The 14,743-nt window shown below is 42.8% G+C and overlaps 1 protein-coding gene across 4 annotated transcripts in view; it reads left to right on the top strand.

Moving 5' to 3' along the window:
• DOCK1 (dedicator of cytokinesis 1) overlaps positions 1-14,743 on the top strand; it is a 519,930-nt gene that overhangs the window by 139,473 nt on the left and 365,714 nt on the right. For all 4 annotated transcript variants that reach the window (XM_074232174.1, XM_074232173.1, XM_074232175.1 and 1 more), the window contains exons 24-25: positions 8,813-8,883; positions 13,123-13,229. In XM_074232174.1, the coding sequence (XP_074088275.1) occupies positions 8,813-8,883; positions 13,123-13,229 (178 nt within the window). The remainder of the gene's footprint in view (positions 1-8,812; positions 8,884-13,122; positions 13,230-14,743) is intronic.

The raw sequence follows: 14,743 nt of genomic DNA, 5'->3' as shown, positions 1-14,743 counted from the left end.
GTAGGTTCTTAAGAAACGTTTACTTGCTCGGTGACTTCAGGCTACAATCCCAGGCGTTTAACTGTGAAGGTGAGGATTCCCAAATACTTGTCAAATGAGAGAAGCAGGTATGTCCTCTTGGGGTTGAGCTTGCTCCCTGTGCTGACATTGAACCCCTCTTCATTCTGAAGCCTCCAGCAGAGACAGCGAGCTGGAGCAGTGCCTACCAGCTCTGTGTATGTGTCTTGTCCAAGCTGCTCCCAGGTGTTTCTGTCTTCCTGGTGCACTGTACAGTTGTTGGCCTGGAAGTGAAGAGACACATTGAGGTCCTTCCTCCCTTTTGGGTAGCTACTCTTGGGTTCCTAATGGTGCCAAGGGGGGACCCTCAGTGGACACTGTGGGCAGCAGCCAGGAACCAGGAGCACTGGCTCAGATCTGGCCTGGGCTAACCAGCCCTGAGAATCCGGGACTCCAAAGACTGAGGGCAATGAAGACTAATTTCTAGAAGAAGAATTTTAAACTTATTGTCAGGAAACAGGACACATCAGTTTTTAGAGTCCTTATTTGGGGTTTCCAGGGAGGGTTTAGAGGTGGAGTGACAGCTTCAATATTTAGCTTCTTCTCTCTCTGATGTCCTGAGCTTCCTTTTCTTCCCTGTCTGTGGCTGGAGGGACCATTGTGGAAAACAGATAAAAAACCACCAGCTCTGTGGGCCATGTCTCCTCCCCTTTTCAAGAAGCTCTTGGGGGTAAGGGCTGTTTTCTTTTTGATTTGATCATCGATCATCTAGCAGATTCTTGGCCCTTAAGTGTTTATAGATCAAACTGCACAGGACTTCTGCTAAGGCCCCCTATACTTTGAATCTTGGACTCTTCCTTGTAGACATAAGGCAAGGCAAGAGAGGGCAGTGGATGGCAGCCACCCGGCTGGGCCTTTTCCTGGAGAGAGACCTCAGGATTTCTCTTGTTTTGGATAGATCCTGACTTCTTAAGAGTTTTTTTCTTCTGGCTGGAAATGAGTTCCAGACATGGCCCCACTTTCCCCCTCTTTGTTCCCTTTGAACACCTCTTCACAAGGCATCGGTGCAGTCCTCTAACCTTTAAGCCACCCAGCCTTTAAATCAACCTTTAAGCCCTTCACCTTGCCTCTTTCAGCCTGTTAGCATCTGACCCTCTTTACTTCCCACCAGCTATGTTTTAGAGGGAAGGTTGAAGAAGAGGTTTATCCACTCCCTGGGCCATGAGGTTTCCAAGCCCCCTCCCGGATTTCTGGTTCTGCTGGAAACCATACCAGATTTGCCATCTTTGTATTTCCAGGCTTAGCAAAGCCAAGGATGGAGACAAGACCCCAAAGTTATTGCATATCCTCAAATGCAGACATACCTCAAAATGATTTCAGGAAGGACTTCTCCTGGGCAGGGTTCCCCTCCACTGCAAGGAGGTCCCCTTTAGGTTTAGAGGGACAGAGAGTGTTGGCAGATGGGGTTCCAGCCTCAGGTCCATTCATGGTGGGCCAAGAGGAGAAGCTTCCTTTGCATCCCTGGTCCCTGACAACATGTCTGATACCCAGTCATTATTTAATAGACATCCCCCTTCCCCAAAATGAATCAATAAAATACTTGTCAAGGTGACTTGGCTTCTTAGCCATCAAGCAGGAATAAGGTCCATATCTGGTCATGCTGTCCATGGTTCTGCCATCATTGACTGTTCCTTGGCTTTTGAGGAGTCCACTTTTGTAGGTAAATACATTGATGTAAATGTGCAACAAGGAGCATGGCAGAACTGACAGGGTTTAAACAATTTAATTTTCTTGGGAGATCCATCCTCTCTGTTGAAACATCATTTTGTGAGTGAATAAATTAGTGGGATATTGTGCATCTTCACTCCATAGTGGAGACTTGACTTGGAGGTGTACTATGTTCTCCCAGGGTGGGAGGAAAGGGGATCAGGTGTAGAAGTCTACTTCCATAGCCCGTGTGTTTATGTGTGCTTGTGTCTATGAGGGAAGCTCCATTGATGGTGGATGCCAGTGGTCAGATGCCAATGGCTCTTTAGCAGGTAGGCAGGTAGACCTCCAAGGCCATCTCTACAGATTTTGTCTTGCCAAGCCTTGCTCTCTTTGGTCCTACCAACCTCCTACAGCTGTTTTTATTGGATACCTTTAAGACCATTTGGAGAAAGGTAGGGCTATGAGTGAGATTTGTGGATTATATCTATTTTCACTCGAAACCTCTAAGTAAAATCAATTTAATATGCATTTTCTTGAGAAATATGTAAATTAATAATTGCTTCATACATTATTCAAGAAAAAAACTTATTTTTTATCATTGATAGCTCTTCTAATCTTATATAAAGATATGCTAATGGATTTAATTAAAATAATTATCCTGAATAATGTAGCCTGAACTTTACCCTAAAATAGTACATATTAATCATTATCACTAGTAACATTTTTAGCCAGAGAGGCACTTACAATATTAAACAGATCACAGCTACAAAGTACAATTTTTGGGGGGGGTGCAGGGGTGCAGGAGGGTCTCCTTTGCTTTACAGTTTGTATTTGAAGAAGTTTGACAGTCAAGTCTCCATAGAGGATGGCATAAAAGTGATTGACTCTCCTACATTGAATGGGTTTATCTGTTAGGAAAGCTTCAGCCTTCTCTGTTGTTTTCCTTCCACATTTGCTGTCTCTCTTGCTCATTGGTCCTGGGCATCTCCAGAAGCAGAAGCATTTCTTGGTCCTTTGTGTCTGTTAGGAATTTGCAGTAATCGCCTCTTGTTCTCTGGTAGTGGTGAGGGCCTCTACTGTGGTCACTTAGCCCACTGGGGTCTTTATTGGAAGAGAGGCTTCCTTGAAATCCAACCTCCCCTCACCCTGCCCACCTTGCCTGTTGTTTCTTAGAAATAGGAGTATGGCAAAGCTCTGTCACCTCCAGGACCAACACCAGGTTCTCAATTCAGTATTTCAAACTCTTCACAGCCTCATCCCTTCCTCCCTTTCCTGGTTTATTAGACTTCGTTCCCTTCTATGGACCCCATGGTCCTGGGACATTGGCCCCCTTTGAACATGACCATCTATCTCTGTCCTCCAGACCTTTGCCCTGGCTGCTTCTTATGCCGGGAGTGCCCTCCCTCCTTCCATCTGCTCTGAGCTTCTCTGGCTTCTTCCAAGTGTCCACTCCAATCTGAAGCCCTCCTTGTGGTCCTGGAGGCGAGTCTCCTCCCTCCTGGGGTGGCTCCTTTGGCCACAGTCTCCTGTGTGGGCCAACTTCTTTGTTCGTGAATCCCTTGCAAGAATGAATGGTTTTGCTCTTTGTATCTGTATCCCCAGTCCTTAGCAGAGTGCAGAATATGATCAAATTTGATGTAGGCTGGAAGACTTGACTCATCCACTGGACACCCACTGGAGCCATGGTGTTTGAGTAACTACTAAGAAGTTGTCCTTTGGTCACTGAAGTGTGTGTGTGTGTGTGTGTGTGTGTGTGTGTGTGTGTGTGTGTGTCTACAGTTTAAGGTAACTTGGTACCTAATCCTTTGACGAGTAAACATGACCCCCAGCAAATGAAAACACAGCAGAAAACTTTGATTCTGAGATTCCAAAACATAAGTACTAATCATTATATTAATTACTAAACTCCATCTGTGTGTTGTCCTGTGCTTGGTCATGATAGGGCTACCAAACCAAAATAGATCAGTCCCTGCCCTTAGGGCAATTAATTACAAGTACTATCACTCAACTTAGAAAAGATCATGAATTTCTTATTTTGAAGTTAATAAGTGACTGAAGAGTGAAATGAGCCTTGCAATTTGGAAGTTAAGGAGAGTGAAGTGCATCCTTCCCAAGCAGCCTCTGGGCCCCAGCTCTCCCAGATCTGCCATCTCTCCAGCCGGGTGTTTGGGTGACTCTGGAGAAGAAAGAAACATTTCTGCTCTTTTGGGACCCAGGCCCATTCTCTTCTCCATGACTCAATATTGTATTTTTTCTGTCTATATTCTTTTTGTTCCACATAGTCCAAAGCAGGGACTTAGAAACACAATATAAATGTGTGCTTTTCCTTCATATTTTAGAAATCCCTCTATTGCACACTTCTTTGTAGTTGAACAGGTCCCATCAGTCCATGTGCAGATTGACCAGAAAATTTGCAAATCCTCCTTTGGCTCTGTACCAAGAACTCTGAATTTGGAGTCAACAAAGCCTCATTTCCCTCAGGCAGAAAATGAGAGGCCCAAACAAGCTAATTCCTAATGTTCCTTCCATCTCTTAGATTATCTTATTATACAGATAAACATAAACTCACAACGCACATCACTTGTACTTTTCACTGAATTAAGCATAAGGTCTCATGTGTGAATAATACAGCTAGATAAATGCTCAATGATAAAATATTTATATTGCAAGTCGCTATAGGCTGCTAATTATAATAACAATAATAAGAGATAGTTAAAAATCGATTTCACATTAATGGATCAACTAGAAATTGTCACAGTGCCATAGAAGTTGGGCTCAGGAGTCGCAGTATGTTGAAGTTTTATTTTACGTTATTCAATTGAACTGAGTGAGATTGAAATACACAAAATGTTGAGAAAATATTTGAATAGAGAATAGAGAATGTACATTTACAAGGTTAAAAGGACTATAGGAAAAGCAATTGTTCTGATTGGAAACTCAATGTAGAGGGTGTTTTTCACAAAGGCCAGGTGGATCTGACCAACATTGGGGTGTTGGGATCCAGTGGGGCAGAATTGGGGTGAGGGAGGGAAAGCCCAGGCACTGAAAATCACTGATAGGAAATGAAATTAATATTGGAGGAGTAGGGGTGGCCCTAGAGGCAGGTGGAGGAAAGGGTTGGGCCTGGAGTTGGACAGGCCTGATTTGAATCTCAGCTGCTTCCTATTGGAATGACAGTGGGCACTTGATTTCCCATCTAGTTTTTTCATCTCTCTAAGGAGATTTTGACTTGATGGATTTAGAGATCTCTTCCACCTCTAGATTCCTGATCATGTGGTCTGAGACAAGTCATATTCCCCCCAGAACTTGTTTATGAGCCAAAGTGAAGAAGTGTGGGCACCTGCCCTGTTAGCTTGCATTTAAAGGTAGGGAAGGTCCTGAAAGGACTTGAACCTCAGGTCTTCCTGACTTTAGACCTAGCATTCTATCCATGGGACCATCGGATAAAGTGTGAAAGCCAATGGATGTCTTTGAGGGAGTGATGAGTCAATCTTGCTTGTCTGGATTCTTAATTTGTTCAAGCCCCCCCCCCCCCCTTCCCTGAGACCTTTGCTACCTCCTCTTAGATCTGCCCTACCTAGTTTGTTCCTAGGTGTTGGCATGGTGTCTATGCCATTGGGGAAAATAACTGCCCTTTGGTCTTGAGACATCAGCCAATCAAGCCTTTCAAGGCCCATGACAATGTCCATTATTACTTAATGGGCACTTAATAAATGGACTAGCTGATGAGTGCTATAGAGCCAGGTAAATTGTTTTGTTTAATAGTCAGTTTGAGCTTGAAACTCAATGAACCTCGCTGATCAGGAGAATTATTAAAAAGCAGTGTGTGACCTTAAAGTTTGTCCTCTCTTGGAGGAGCTGTAGCCCAGGGAATATTGGTAGCGATTGGGATTCCTCCCTGTACCGAGACTTTGATTGGTTGGCTAGAGAGACCTAAGATGCTCCATTGGAGACAAGGAGATTTTCCTGTGGCTGAGGCTCTGGTTATGTGGTCAGTCTGTTTAATCACAGCAGGGAAAATCGAAGGTTTGCAAAGCACTTTGTCAGTGTTAACAGTTCTGTGAGGCAGTTACTCTTATTATCCCCATTTTACAGATGAGGATGATGAAGGTAGGGAGAGGTTAAGTGACCTGCGCAGGGTTGCACATCTAGTAAGCTTCTGAGGCCAGATTTGAACTCTGGTCCTCCCTTTTTTTACTCTCAGTAGACTCAGGAATTTTAAGATGTGCTTTGTAATTTCAGAACCTCTCTCTGTCCATTCTCTCCCTATGGGATGATTGTTGTTTATCCTTCTTTCTCTGGGAGGATCATGACCTCAGGGAGTGATGCCATGATTTACAAGTGAATGCTCTGCTACATCCCCAGCCTCACTTTCTTCTCCCAAGCCATCTGGGTCCAGGGTCCAGATAAGGATAAAGACTGGACTGGAGAGGGCCTGGGATGCAGCTGTGACCTTGACCTTTTTTTAAAGTTTTTTTTTTTTTTTTTGCCAGGGAAATGGGGTTGAGTGGCTTGCCCAAGGTAGGCAATTATTAAGTGTCTGAGGCCAGATTTGAACTCAGGTACTCCTGACTCCAGGGCCGGTGCTCTATTCACTGCCCCATCTAGCTGCCCCAAGATCTTGACCTTTTTAAGCTACGGTCTTCTCCAGGTTTGTCTGAGTTCATGCCCATTCGGTGATTAAGGCTAGGCAAGAAATGAGGCAAAAAAATGGCTTCTTTTCTAGTAAAAAAAAAAAAGTCAATCTGGGAGAGGAAGATGCCCAAGGTTTCTGACCAAAATACAAACAATTGCTATTTACATTCATTCTGGGCCAATCAGGTCCCCAAAGGATGATATTCCATTGTCAAACATAGCTCCTAGTTAACTAAATAAAAATTCCTTACTAAAATTGATTATCAAGCATTTTTTGGGTACCTACTATGGACCAAGTACTGGTCTAGATTCTGGAAGGGTCCACATTCTACCTGCTTGAACACTATGTAGGCCTATAAGTAGATACACATACTTGCAATGGAAAGTAATGGTGATTTTTTTATGGATAGCAATATTAGCAAGTGTTGAGCTCTGAGCAGGTTTCATGGAGGGGGTTGCATGTTGGATGGAAACCTCAACCACACTCTTCCACCCCCTCCTCAAAAACAAAAATAGCAGCAGAAAAACAGCTAACGTAACCAGCCTAAACCCTTTGTCAAAAGGCATGTTTTCGACCTTCAGGGTAGCCTTTTCCCAGTCTGGCTTGGCTCTGAAACACCTGTCAGATCTAACCATGGGCATGGACGTTGAACACCCTTCAGGGCACAACGCGCCCCAGTTCAGAGAAACCTCCAAGTCCGAGGGCGGTAGAATGGAGGTGGGTTAAAAAAGCCCCAGCGTTTATTGGCTGATGTCTTCTTGTTGTCCTCTTCAAACAGTCTTTATGAAGACACCTCCAGGCTGAAGGCTTGGCTGCCACAAGACACAAGAAACAAACCTGACATGCATCTTGCCCCCCAGAAAATGACAAATTGAGCTGAATGCTTGAAGGGCCTAAGACCTTAACCTCCCTCTTCGGCTGTGTGCCTGAATGCTGCCAGGTGTCAGGAAAAATGTACTTTTGTGTGGTTCAAAACAACTCATTGGGAATGGAAGCAGATTCTTTGCAAACATCATACAATTAATGAACCTTAATCTTTATAATATAAAGAATTGATCACCCTTCCATTTTAAGAGTTATTATTATTACTGCTTGTGGCAATACATAAATCCATTCACGGTCTTTTCCCATTGCTGGCATTGGGTCATAGACTCACTGTGGTACCTAAGATTTTGGGTGTGTGGGATGGTTTGGACTAATGAACTTTTTTGGCTTTGAAGGACATGCATAAGGTTCTCATTCAGAGAATGTGAAGTCTGATTTCTTTTGAATGGAAGCGATGGCAGGTGGTTATTACTTATGGAAAGACCCTGACTCAGTGGAAGAGGGTGGACTCCTCCCTGAAGAAAGGGTCCCTGTGCCTGCTGTTCCACCTCCTTTCAGCCTTCAGAGTGCACCTCTAGGAGCAGGACTGGTGGAGACTCTGGGCTGGCCATCCTTACCCACTGCCATCCATAGGACATGGAAGCCAGGCACCGGTAGTGACCGGGACGGTGGGAGCCAGCAAACGAGACAACAGCGTCTCCATCATTTTTGAACCCAAGGACTTGGGGGATAGAGTCCAGAACTGTAGCCCTCTTCTGGAGGAGTGGCAAACTGGCTGCCAGTCCTGGAGGTGACTGAGCCCTGAGACCCAGAAGAGGATGTCTTAGCACCAATGTCAGACGGTGCTGTATCAGGGCTGGATAGTCTCTTCTAGAAGTGACTTTCAAGAAGAGGCATTACAGTTTCTTTTCCAGTATCCCCTCAGGACTGGGGGGTTTGTTCCATCTGACTGACTTTTCTTTTTCCCTTTCCTGGTCATAGCATAGTGGTTGACATGCAGTAAATGCTTCATTTATTCATTTCACTTTTAGGAGAGAATCCTGCTGTCTTTATAAAATATTATATTTTCAAAATCTATGAAAAATAGGAATGCAAAGGGTCTAGAGGCAGCTTGTTGGCACAATGAAAAGACTGTGTGTCAGGAAGACCTGAGTTCAAGTGTTGCTCTAGATACTGACTGGATGACCCTGGGCAAGTCATTTCACTTCTATTTTCCTCAGTTTCTGTCTCTTATTGACGAAATGTATCAGACCTTGTTCTTCTAAGGTTCCTTGTGATGGTAGCTTGGTGGTCTTTTTTCCCTATTGCTAATGTTTCCTGGGCGGTTAGGTAGGGCAATAGATAGTGCGCCAGGCTTAGAAGCAGAAAGACTCTTCTTCCTGAGTTCAAATCCACCCTCAGATTATTACTAGCTGAGTGACTCTGGGCAAGTCACTTTACATTTGTAAAAGGATTTGGAGCAGGAAATGGCATATCCCTCCAGGATCTTTGCCAAGAAAATCCTAAATAGAGTCATGAAGAGTTGAGCACATTCTTCTGAATTCATTTTGCTGCCATATTTTCTTTTGTCTTAGTATTTTTTATGGGGATGTTAAATTGCTATTATCACCATACTAACTTTGATCTTTTCTTATTGATTTGCAGGGGGCTGCCCTGAAATTCTTACCCACGATCGTCAATGATGTGAAATTAGTATTTGATCCCAAAGAGCTCAGGTAAGAGAGAATGAGAAGAATCTTCTGTTTTGTTTTTGCTTGCTATAATTATTATGTACTTATGTTTAGAAGTAATTTTGGAGATTTAATCCCAGTGCTTTTTCTTTTTTTTTTTTTTTTCATTATACATTCCCAATAAGGACTCAATTTCCCATACAAAACGTTTTAATATTTTATTCTCACCTTTTTCCATGACTCATTGTGATTCAGTGCTGATCCCATATCTATCCTGGCTCTGTCAATGGAATGGAAACAAACTCTGGTATCTCCTTCCAGCTTGGAAAGTGACCATTGGCTAATCATTGGTCTAGCGAGGACAGGCCACCAAGGGATGGATTTCTTGATCACAAGAATCTTGAAGAACATTTATTAAACTCTGCAGGGACTGTAGTCAGCATTGATGAGAGAGCTATACTTGTCAGTATTACAGATTATTGAAACAACTCAGTATTACTATTATTTTTCATTTTTAATAAATATTTCATTTCCCCCCAATTATATGTCAAACAATTTCTTAACTTCTTTTGAAGTTTTGAGTTCCAAATTCTATTCCTCCTTTCCTTCTCTTCCCCTTTCCCTGAGAATAAGCAATCTCATATTGGTTACACACATATAATTATGTCAAACACTTCTATATTAGTTGTTTTGTGCAAGACAACACAAGTAAAAGAAAAGAAAGTAAAAAATAGCATGCTTCATTTGTAGTCAATCAACACCAATTCTTTCTCTGGAGGCAGATAGTTTGCTTCTTCATATTATCTTTTAGGATTTTCTTTACTCATTGACTTGCTGGGAATAGCTAAGTCATTCCTAATTGTTTAGTATATAATAATTATGGTTCCTATGACCAGTGTTCTCCTGGTTCTGTTCTCTTCCCTGTGAATCAGTTCTTGTAAGTCTCTTCAGGTTTTTCTGACATCATCCTGCTTGTCATTTCCTATAGCACAACAGCATTCCATTACAATCCTATACCATAGCTTGTGTAGATACTCACCAATTGATAGGTACCCCATTGATTTCTAATTCTTAGCTACTACAAAAGGAACTGCTATAAATATTTTTGTACAAGGATCCTCAAGGATCTAAATGCTAGTTTGCTCTTTTGGGTGTATTTTAACAATAGGGTTCCATTGTTTGTACAATTTTTTGGTGTGAATTCCAAAAAAAAAGTCCAGAATATGCCATCCTTGGGCCTTTCTTCAGTGGGAATCCACCAATCATGTTACTCTCCTTTACACCAAGGAGTTGACTCTTAGCATGTTGCACAGGGGAGAACTGACTGGTTGATCTCCCTAAGAGGGCCATGCACCATCTCCTTGAGCTTCCACAAGTAGCCTCATGAAGCCTCAGACCATTATCTTCATTTCAGAGATGAGAAGCAAAGGGTAAAGCGTTTGCCAGGGCCTTGCCTGGGGATACAGGGAATATAGGAAGTCTGCATTTTTACCGGATCAAGTATCTCTTGTCCGCCAAGCTGCCTCCAGAGAGTTGGCCACTTCATTTTGGGGGATCAAGGAATTCCAAGCACAAACCAAACACCAAAAAGGTGAATTAAAAAGAACACAGGTGTTGTGTTGAGTCCCACTTCTGGACTCCCTCAATCTTCCCCAGGCAAGCATTGGAGGGGAGGGAGACAAGGATGATAAAGGAGGCAAGTATTCCATCAAGATCTCCAAGTGCTCTGTTTATTCACCAGAATACTAGTGCTTAAATATCCTTCCCAGACCCTAATCCATTCCCACTCTCGTGGCACTTAGTAAAACAAGGTTCTGATGCTCAAAGGCACCAGATGGTGATAATTTACAGTATTCCCACACACAACAATCCCTAACAGTGCTGTGGTCATAGGAACCTCAATTTAGGACTGGGGGGAACCAGCGAGCCCTTTCCATATGTGAAAATAGAGGCCAAGTGAACTTTCCAGCTCCCAACACTGTTGGTCTCAAGTTGAATGCTCAAATAGCCTTGTACATGTATGTGATCTATTGTCTACCTGGCCCAAATACTTCTTCATATGCTCTCCTCTGTCTTCAGGGATTCAATTCAGCAAGGGTTTAATCTCTCCTGGGTTTGAGCACAAAACCCTGAACAGGCCCTGCCTCTCATACCTTCTCACCTGGCCCCCAGTTAGAAGGAGTAGGGATTCTGCCTCTGCCACTGCCTACCTCTGTGATTTTCACTTCTAAGCCATCCCTGTTTCCTCATTTGCTGATGAGATGACTTTCTTTTTTTTTTTAAAAGCATTTTCATTTATTTAGTCAAATATTTCCCAGTTACATGTAGAATTTTTTTTTAGGTTTTTTTGCAAGGCAATGGGGTTAAGTGGCTTGTTCAAGGTCACACAACTAGATAATTATTAAGTGTCTGAGGCCAGATTTGAACTCAGGTACTCCTGACTCCAGGCCTGGTGCTCTATCCAGCGTACCACCTAGCTGCCCCCATGTAGAATTTTTGAAACATTACTTTAAGAATTTTTTGATTTTTAAATTTTTCTTCCCCCTCCTGTACTTTCTAAATCTATGATCTTATGAACAATAAGGTTAGAAATGAGCCTCATAACCCCCTTTTTCTAAAGTGGGGTCACCTGGCTCCTAATAATGAAACTTAGCCTAGAGTGACAGAAAGATTATTTATTTAACATTTACTGCAGGAAACGGGCATTTCCCCTAATGAAGAGAGCCCCAAATTGTGACAATGTCCAGTTTTATATGTGGTTTGGAAGTCATGATAGGTCCTCGTCATCAGGGCTACAATCTAATCAACACGCCAATCCAATATCACTTCTTTTTTTATTTTTTATTTTTTAGTTTCAGATTTTTTTCAAGGCAGTGGGGTTAAGTAGCTTGCCCAAGGCCACACAGCTAGGTAATTATTAAGTGTCTGAGGCCAGATTTGAACTCAGGTACTCCTGACTCCCAAGGCCAATGCTCTATCCATTGCGCCACCTAGCTGCCCCTAATATCACTTCTTAATATGTCATACAATGTATGTTAATGCTGATGAGCCTCAATCGCAGCAAGGTGTGTGTAAGTCAATAATTGAGCATGTGTCCTTGTGAAAGGTCAGAGACCCTAGGTTGACTCTCAACCAGATAAGTCTGGTTTCAACCTAATCTTGGCACAGGTGTCTTCAGGAGATTTCTTCCAGTTTGGTGATTGGTCAGGGTCATTTCTTTATCTTTCCTTTGTCTTCCATCCCCATTCCTGCATGGAGGCTTGTGTCTTTTGACAAATCAGTATCCCAGAGACCCCTGCCTTTGTGATGTCCTGTTCAGACAGTTACCTGTGAAATTCTGCCTGTGTCCTCTCACATACTGTGGAAAGCTAACATTGAGTAATTCTCACAGTAAGGTAAATATAGGTAAATATAAATATGTAGCCTAATGTTTAAGAGACTGAACTGGGAAACAGGAAGACCTGCTGCTGTGGGATTGTGGGCAAATGACTGAAGCTCTTTGATCTTTGGCTTTCTTCATAGTAAAACTGAGCAGAGAAGCTTTGGATAATGAATAGAGATTAGGTCCATCCAAGCCTTGCTGGGTTGTGTGACCTTGGACAAGTCACTTTCTCTCTCCATGCCTTAGGCATCTCCAACAGTGAAGAGGATGCCAATCCATATCAGGAGATTGAAGTTCTTATTTCCATGAAATTCCAGACCAATGGGAATAATAAAACTGAACTCATTTCCTCCTTGGGCCATTTTGAGAGTCAAAAGGTTTGCCATTGTTGTTTGTCCTTGGTTCTCAAGGAAGATCGGTGACCTCATGGGATAATATCAGATTTAAGTGAGTCCCAGCTGCAGAAGTTGGCAACCTCTGGGCAGGATAAAGTAAAGACATTAACTGTCCACTTTTAACAGGCAATAGAAAGATCAGCAGTGATCTTGATAGTGATGATGATGAGGAGGAGGATGAGGAGGAGGAGGAAGAGGACTGCTTCTTTTTTGGGCAATCTTTTGATTTTCCAGGGCCAAACTCCTTCATAAATATTTCATTCCTTTTTGGGTGCTTTCCATTGGAATCTGGAAATTCTCAAGTGCCTCATGAAGGTGTTTCAAGTAGGTTTTGAAAGTAATCTGACCTAAAACATGAGGACTCCCTTAAATATTGACTTTTTTATGAAGACCAGTTTTTCTCTAAGACCACAAAGCATCTCTTGGCACAGTTTGTCCTCTTGTCAGGGGCTCCCGTTGGCACAAAATCCCTAATAGGTGTCCTCTTATTTTTTCCTTTCCGTTCAGCAAAATGTTTACAGAGTTCATTCTCAACGTGCCGACGGGCTTGTTAACGATTCAGAAGCTCTACTGCCTGATTGAAATCGTCCACAGCGACCTCTTCACCCAGCACGGTGAGCTAAGAGTATCAGTTGTCCCATCCATCATTGTCCTGGTGGGCATTCTCCTCTCTGCTCCGGGCAGTTGAGGTCTTGACAATTAAGATTTCTTTTTAGAAGGACAGGAAGATTTAGTCCGGGCGGAGATGCTAATTGATGTGGAGAGTGGGGAGTAGCTCACAGATGGAGGCAGAGGTGTTTGGGTTGGAGTGGCCGAGTGGGGCACAGCACTGCTCATCGGCTGCCATTGTCCTGGGAGACAGGCTTTGGGGGCTGAATGGGCAGCGTTTGTCTTCCTTGGAGAAGATATTTGAGGAAATTGCTGGTATGCTGGGGTTTTGAAACAGTGATGATCTATTTTGGTCAAGTTTGCTTCCAAATTAATGACATCTCAGTGCTTTTTATTGAGAAGGTACCACTTTCTACTTTATTCTGGGAAGAATGAGCAGATCATCATTCCCCTTGTCTTGGACAGATGGGATTCATATTTTGTGTTTGTAGAGAGCACTTTGAGTAAAAGCTTCAGGCTTTTATAGTTGAGTCTTTTGCTCGTTTGTTTGAGGTCCATATGAAGTCTTGACAGATAAACATTGATTGGGGCCTTCTCTGAGAGGGTTCGTCTTCTCTGCCATGGTTGTGTTTGCACTTTGGGACATATTTTGCTTTTTTTAAAAGGCCAAAAAAAACCCCACCCCCCAAATTTCTGTATTCCTTCCTCTTTATAAATCCCATTGACTACATGTAGGGAGAAACTGAGCAAAGGTCAAAGGGACTGGCTTAAAATGAAAACCTCCCTGACCTTGATGTCTAAGTGCATTTTTAAGGTTTTTGGCCCCATTTGAGAGCATTAGTTAGGAGAATGTTTGTGTGTGTGTGTGTGTGTGTGTGTGTGTGTGTGTGTGTGTGTGTGTGTGTGTGTTGGACTGATTACCTAAATTTAGAGAAATCTGAGTTTTGAAATTTATTTCACTGCTCCAGTTAGTTATATTTATAGCCTTAGAGGCTATCTGAGAAGTTACATATATAATTGAGATGTTCTATGGCTTGCCCACCAATACCCTGCTAATACCTGTGCCAACTCTTTACCATCTCTTATGTTGACTCACCCAGATAAACTTGTATTAAAGGAATGGTGCCAGATTTTAAACTACAACTTCAGATTGTATTTGTAAGAGAAATATTTTCCATCTAAAAGTTTGCCTTGGTATTCCTGAAGGAGAAAATAAAATCCACAAAGGAAGTGGTTAGTGATCAGAAGAGATGAGAGGATGACAGCTAGAGTAGACAGAGACCTGAGGAAAGTTGCCTCCTATTTGTGAATACAAATGAGAAGTTTCCTTTCCTAATAGTGAATCTTCTCAGACGGGGAAAACCGGCTATGAAGTGAAACCGGCCAGAGTGATTATGGGCTAGATCTGTGAGAGGCAGCCTGTAGCTCCCGATCCTAGAAGTTGTTTGAAAATGGCACTAGCTGCGTGTAGCCTCCAAAGGGGCAGTTTTTCCTGGGAAGTCAGATCTGCCTGCCTGGA

The sequence above is a fragment of the Macrotis lagotis genome, chromosome 4 (genome assembly GCF_037893015.1).
Source record: "Macrotis lagotis isolate mMagLag1 chromosome 4, bilby.v1.9.chrom.fasta, whole genome shotgun sequence".
NCBI lineage: Eukaryota > Metazoa > Chordata > Mammalia > Peramelemorphia > Peramelidae > Macrotis > Macrotis lagotis.
The sequence above is the reverse complement of the archived record's forward strand: the minus strand, read 5'-3'. Positions and strand labels throughout refer to the sequence as shown.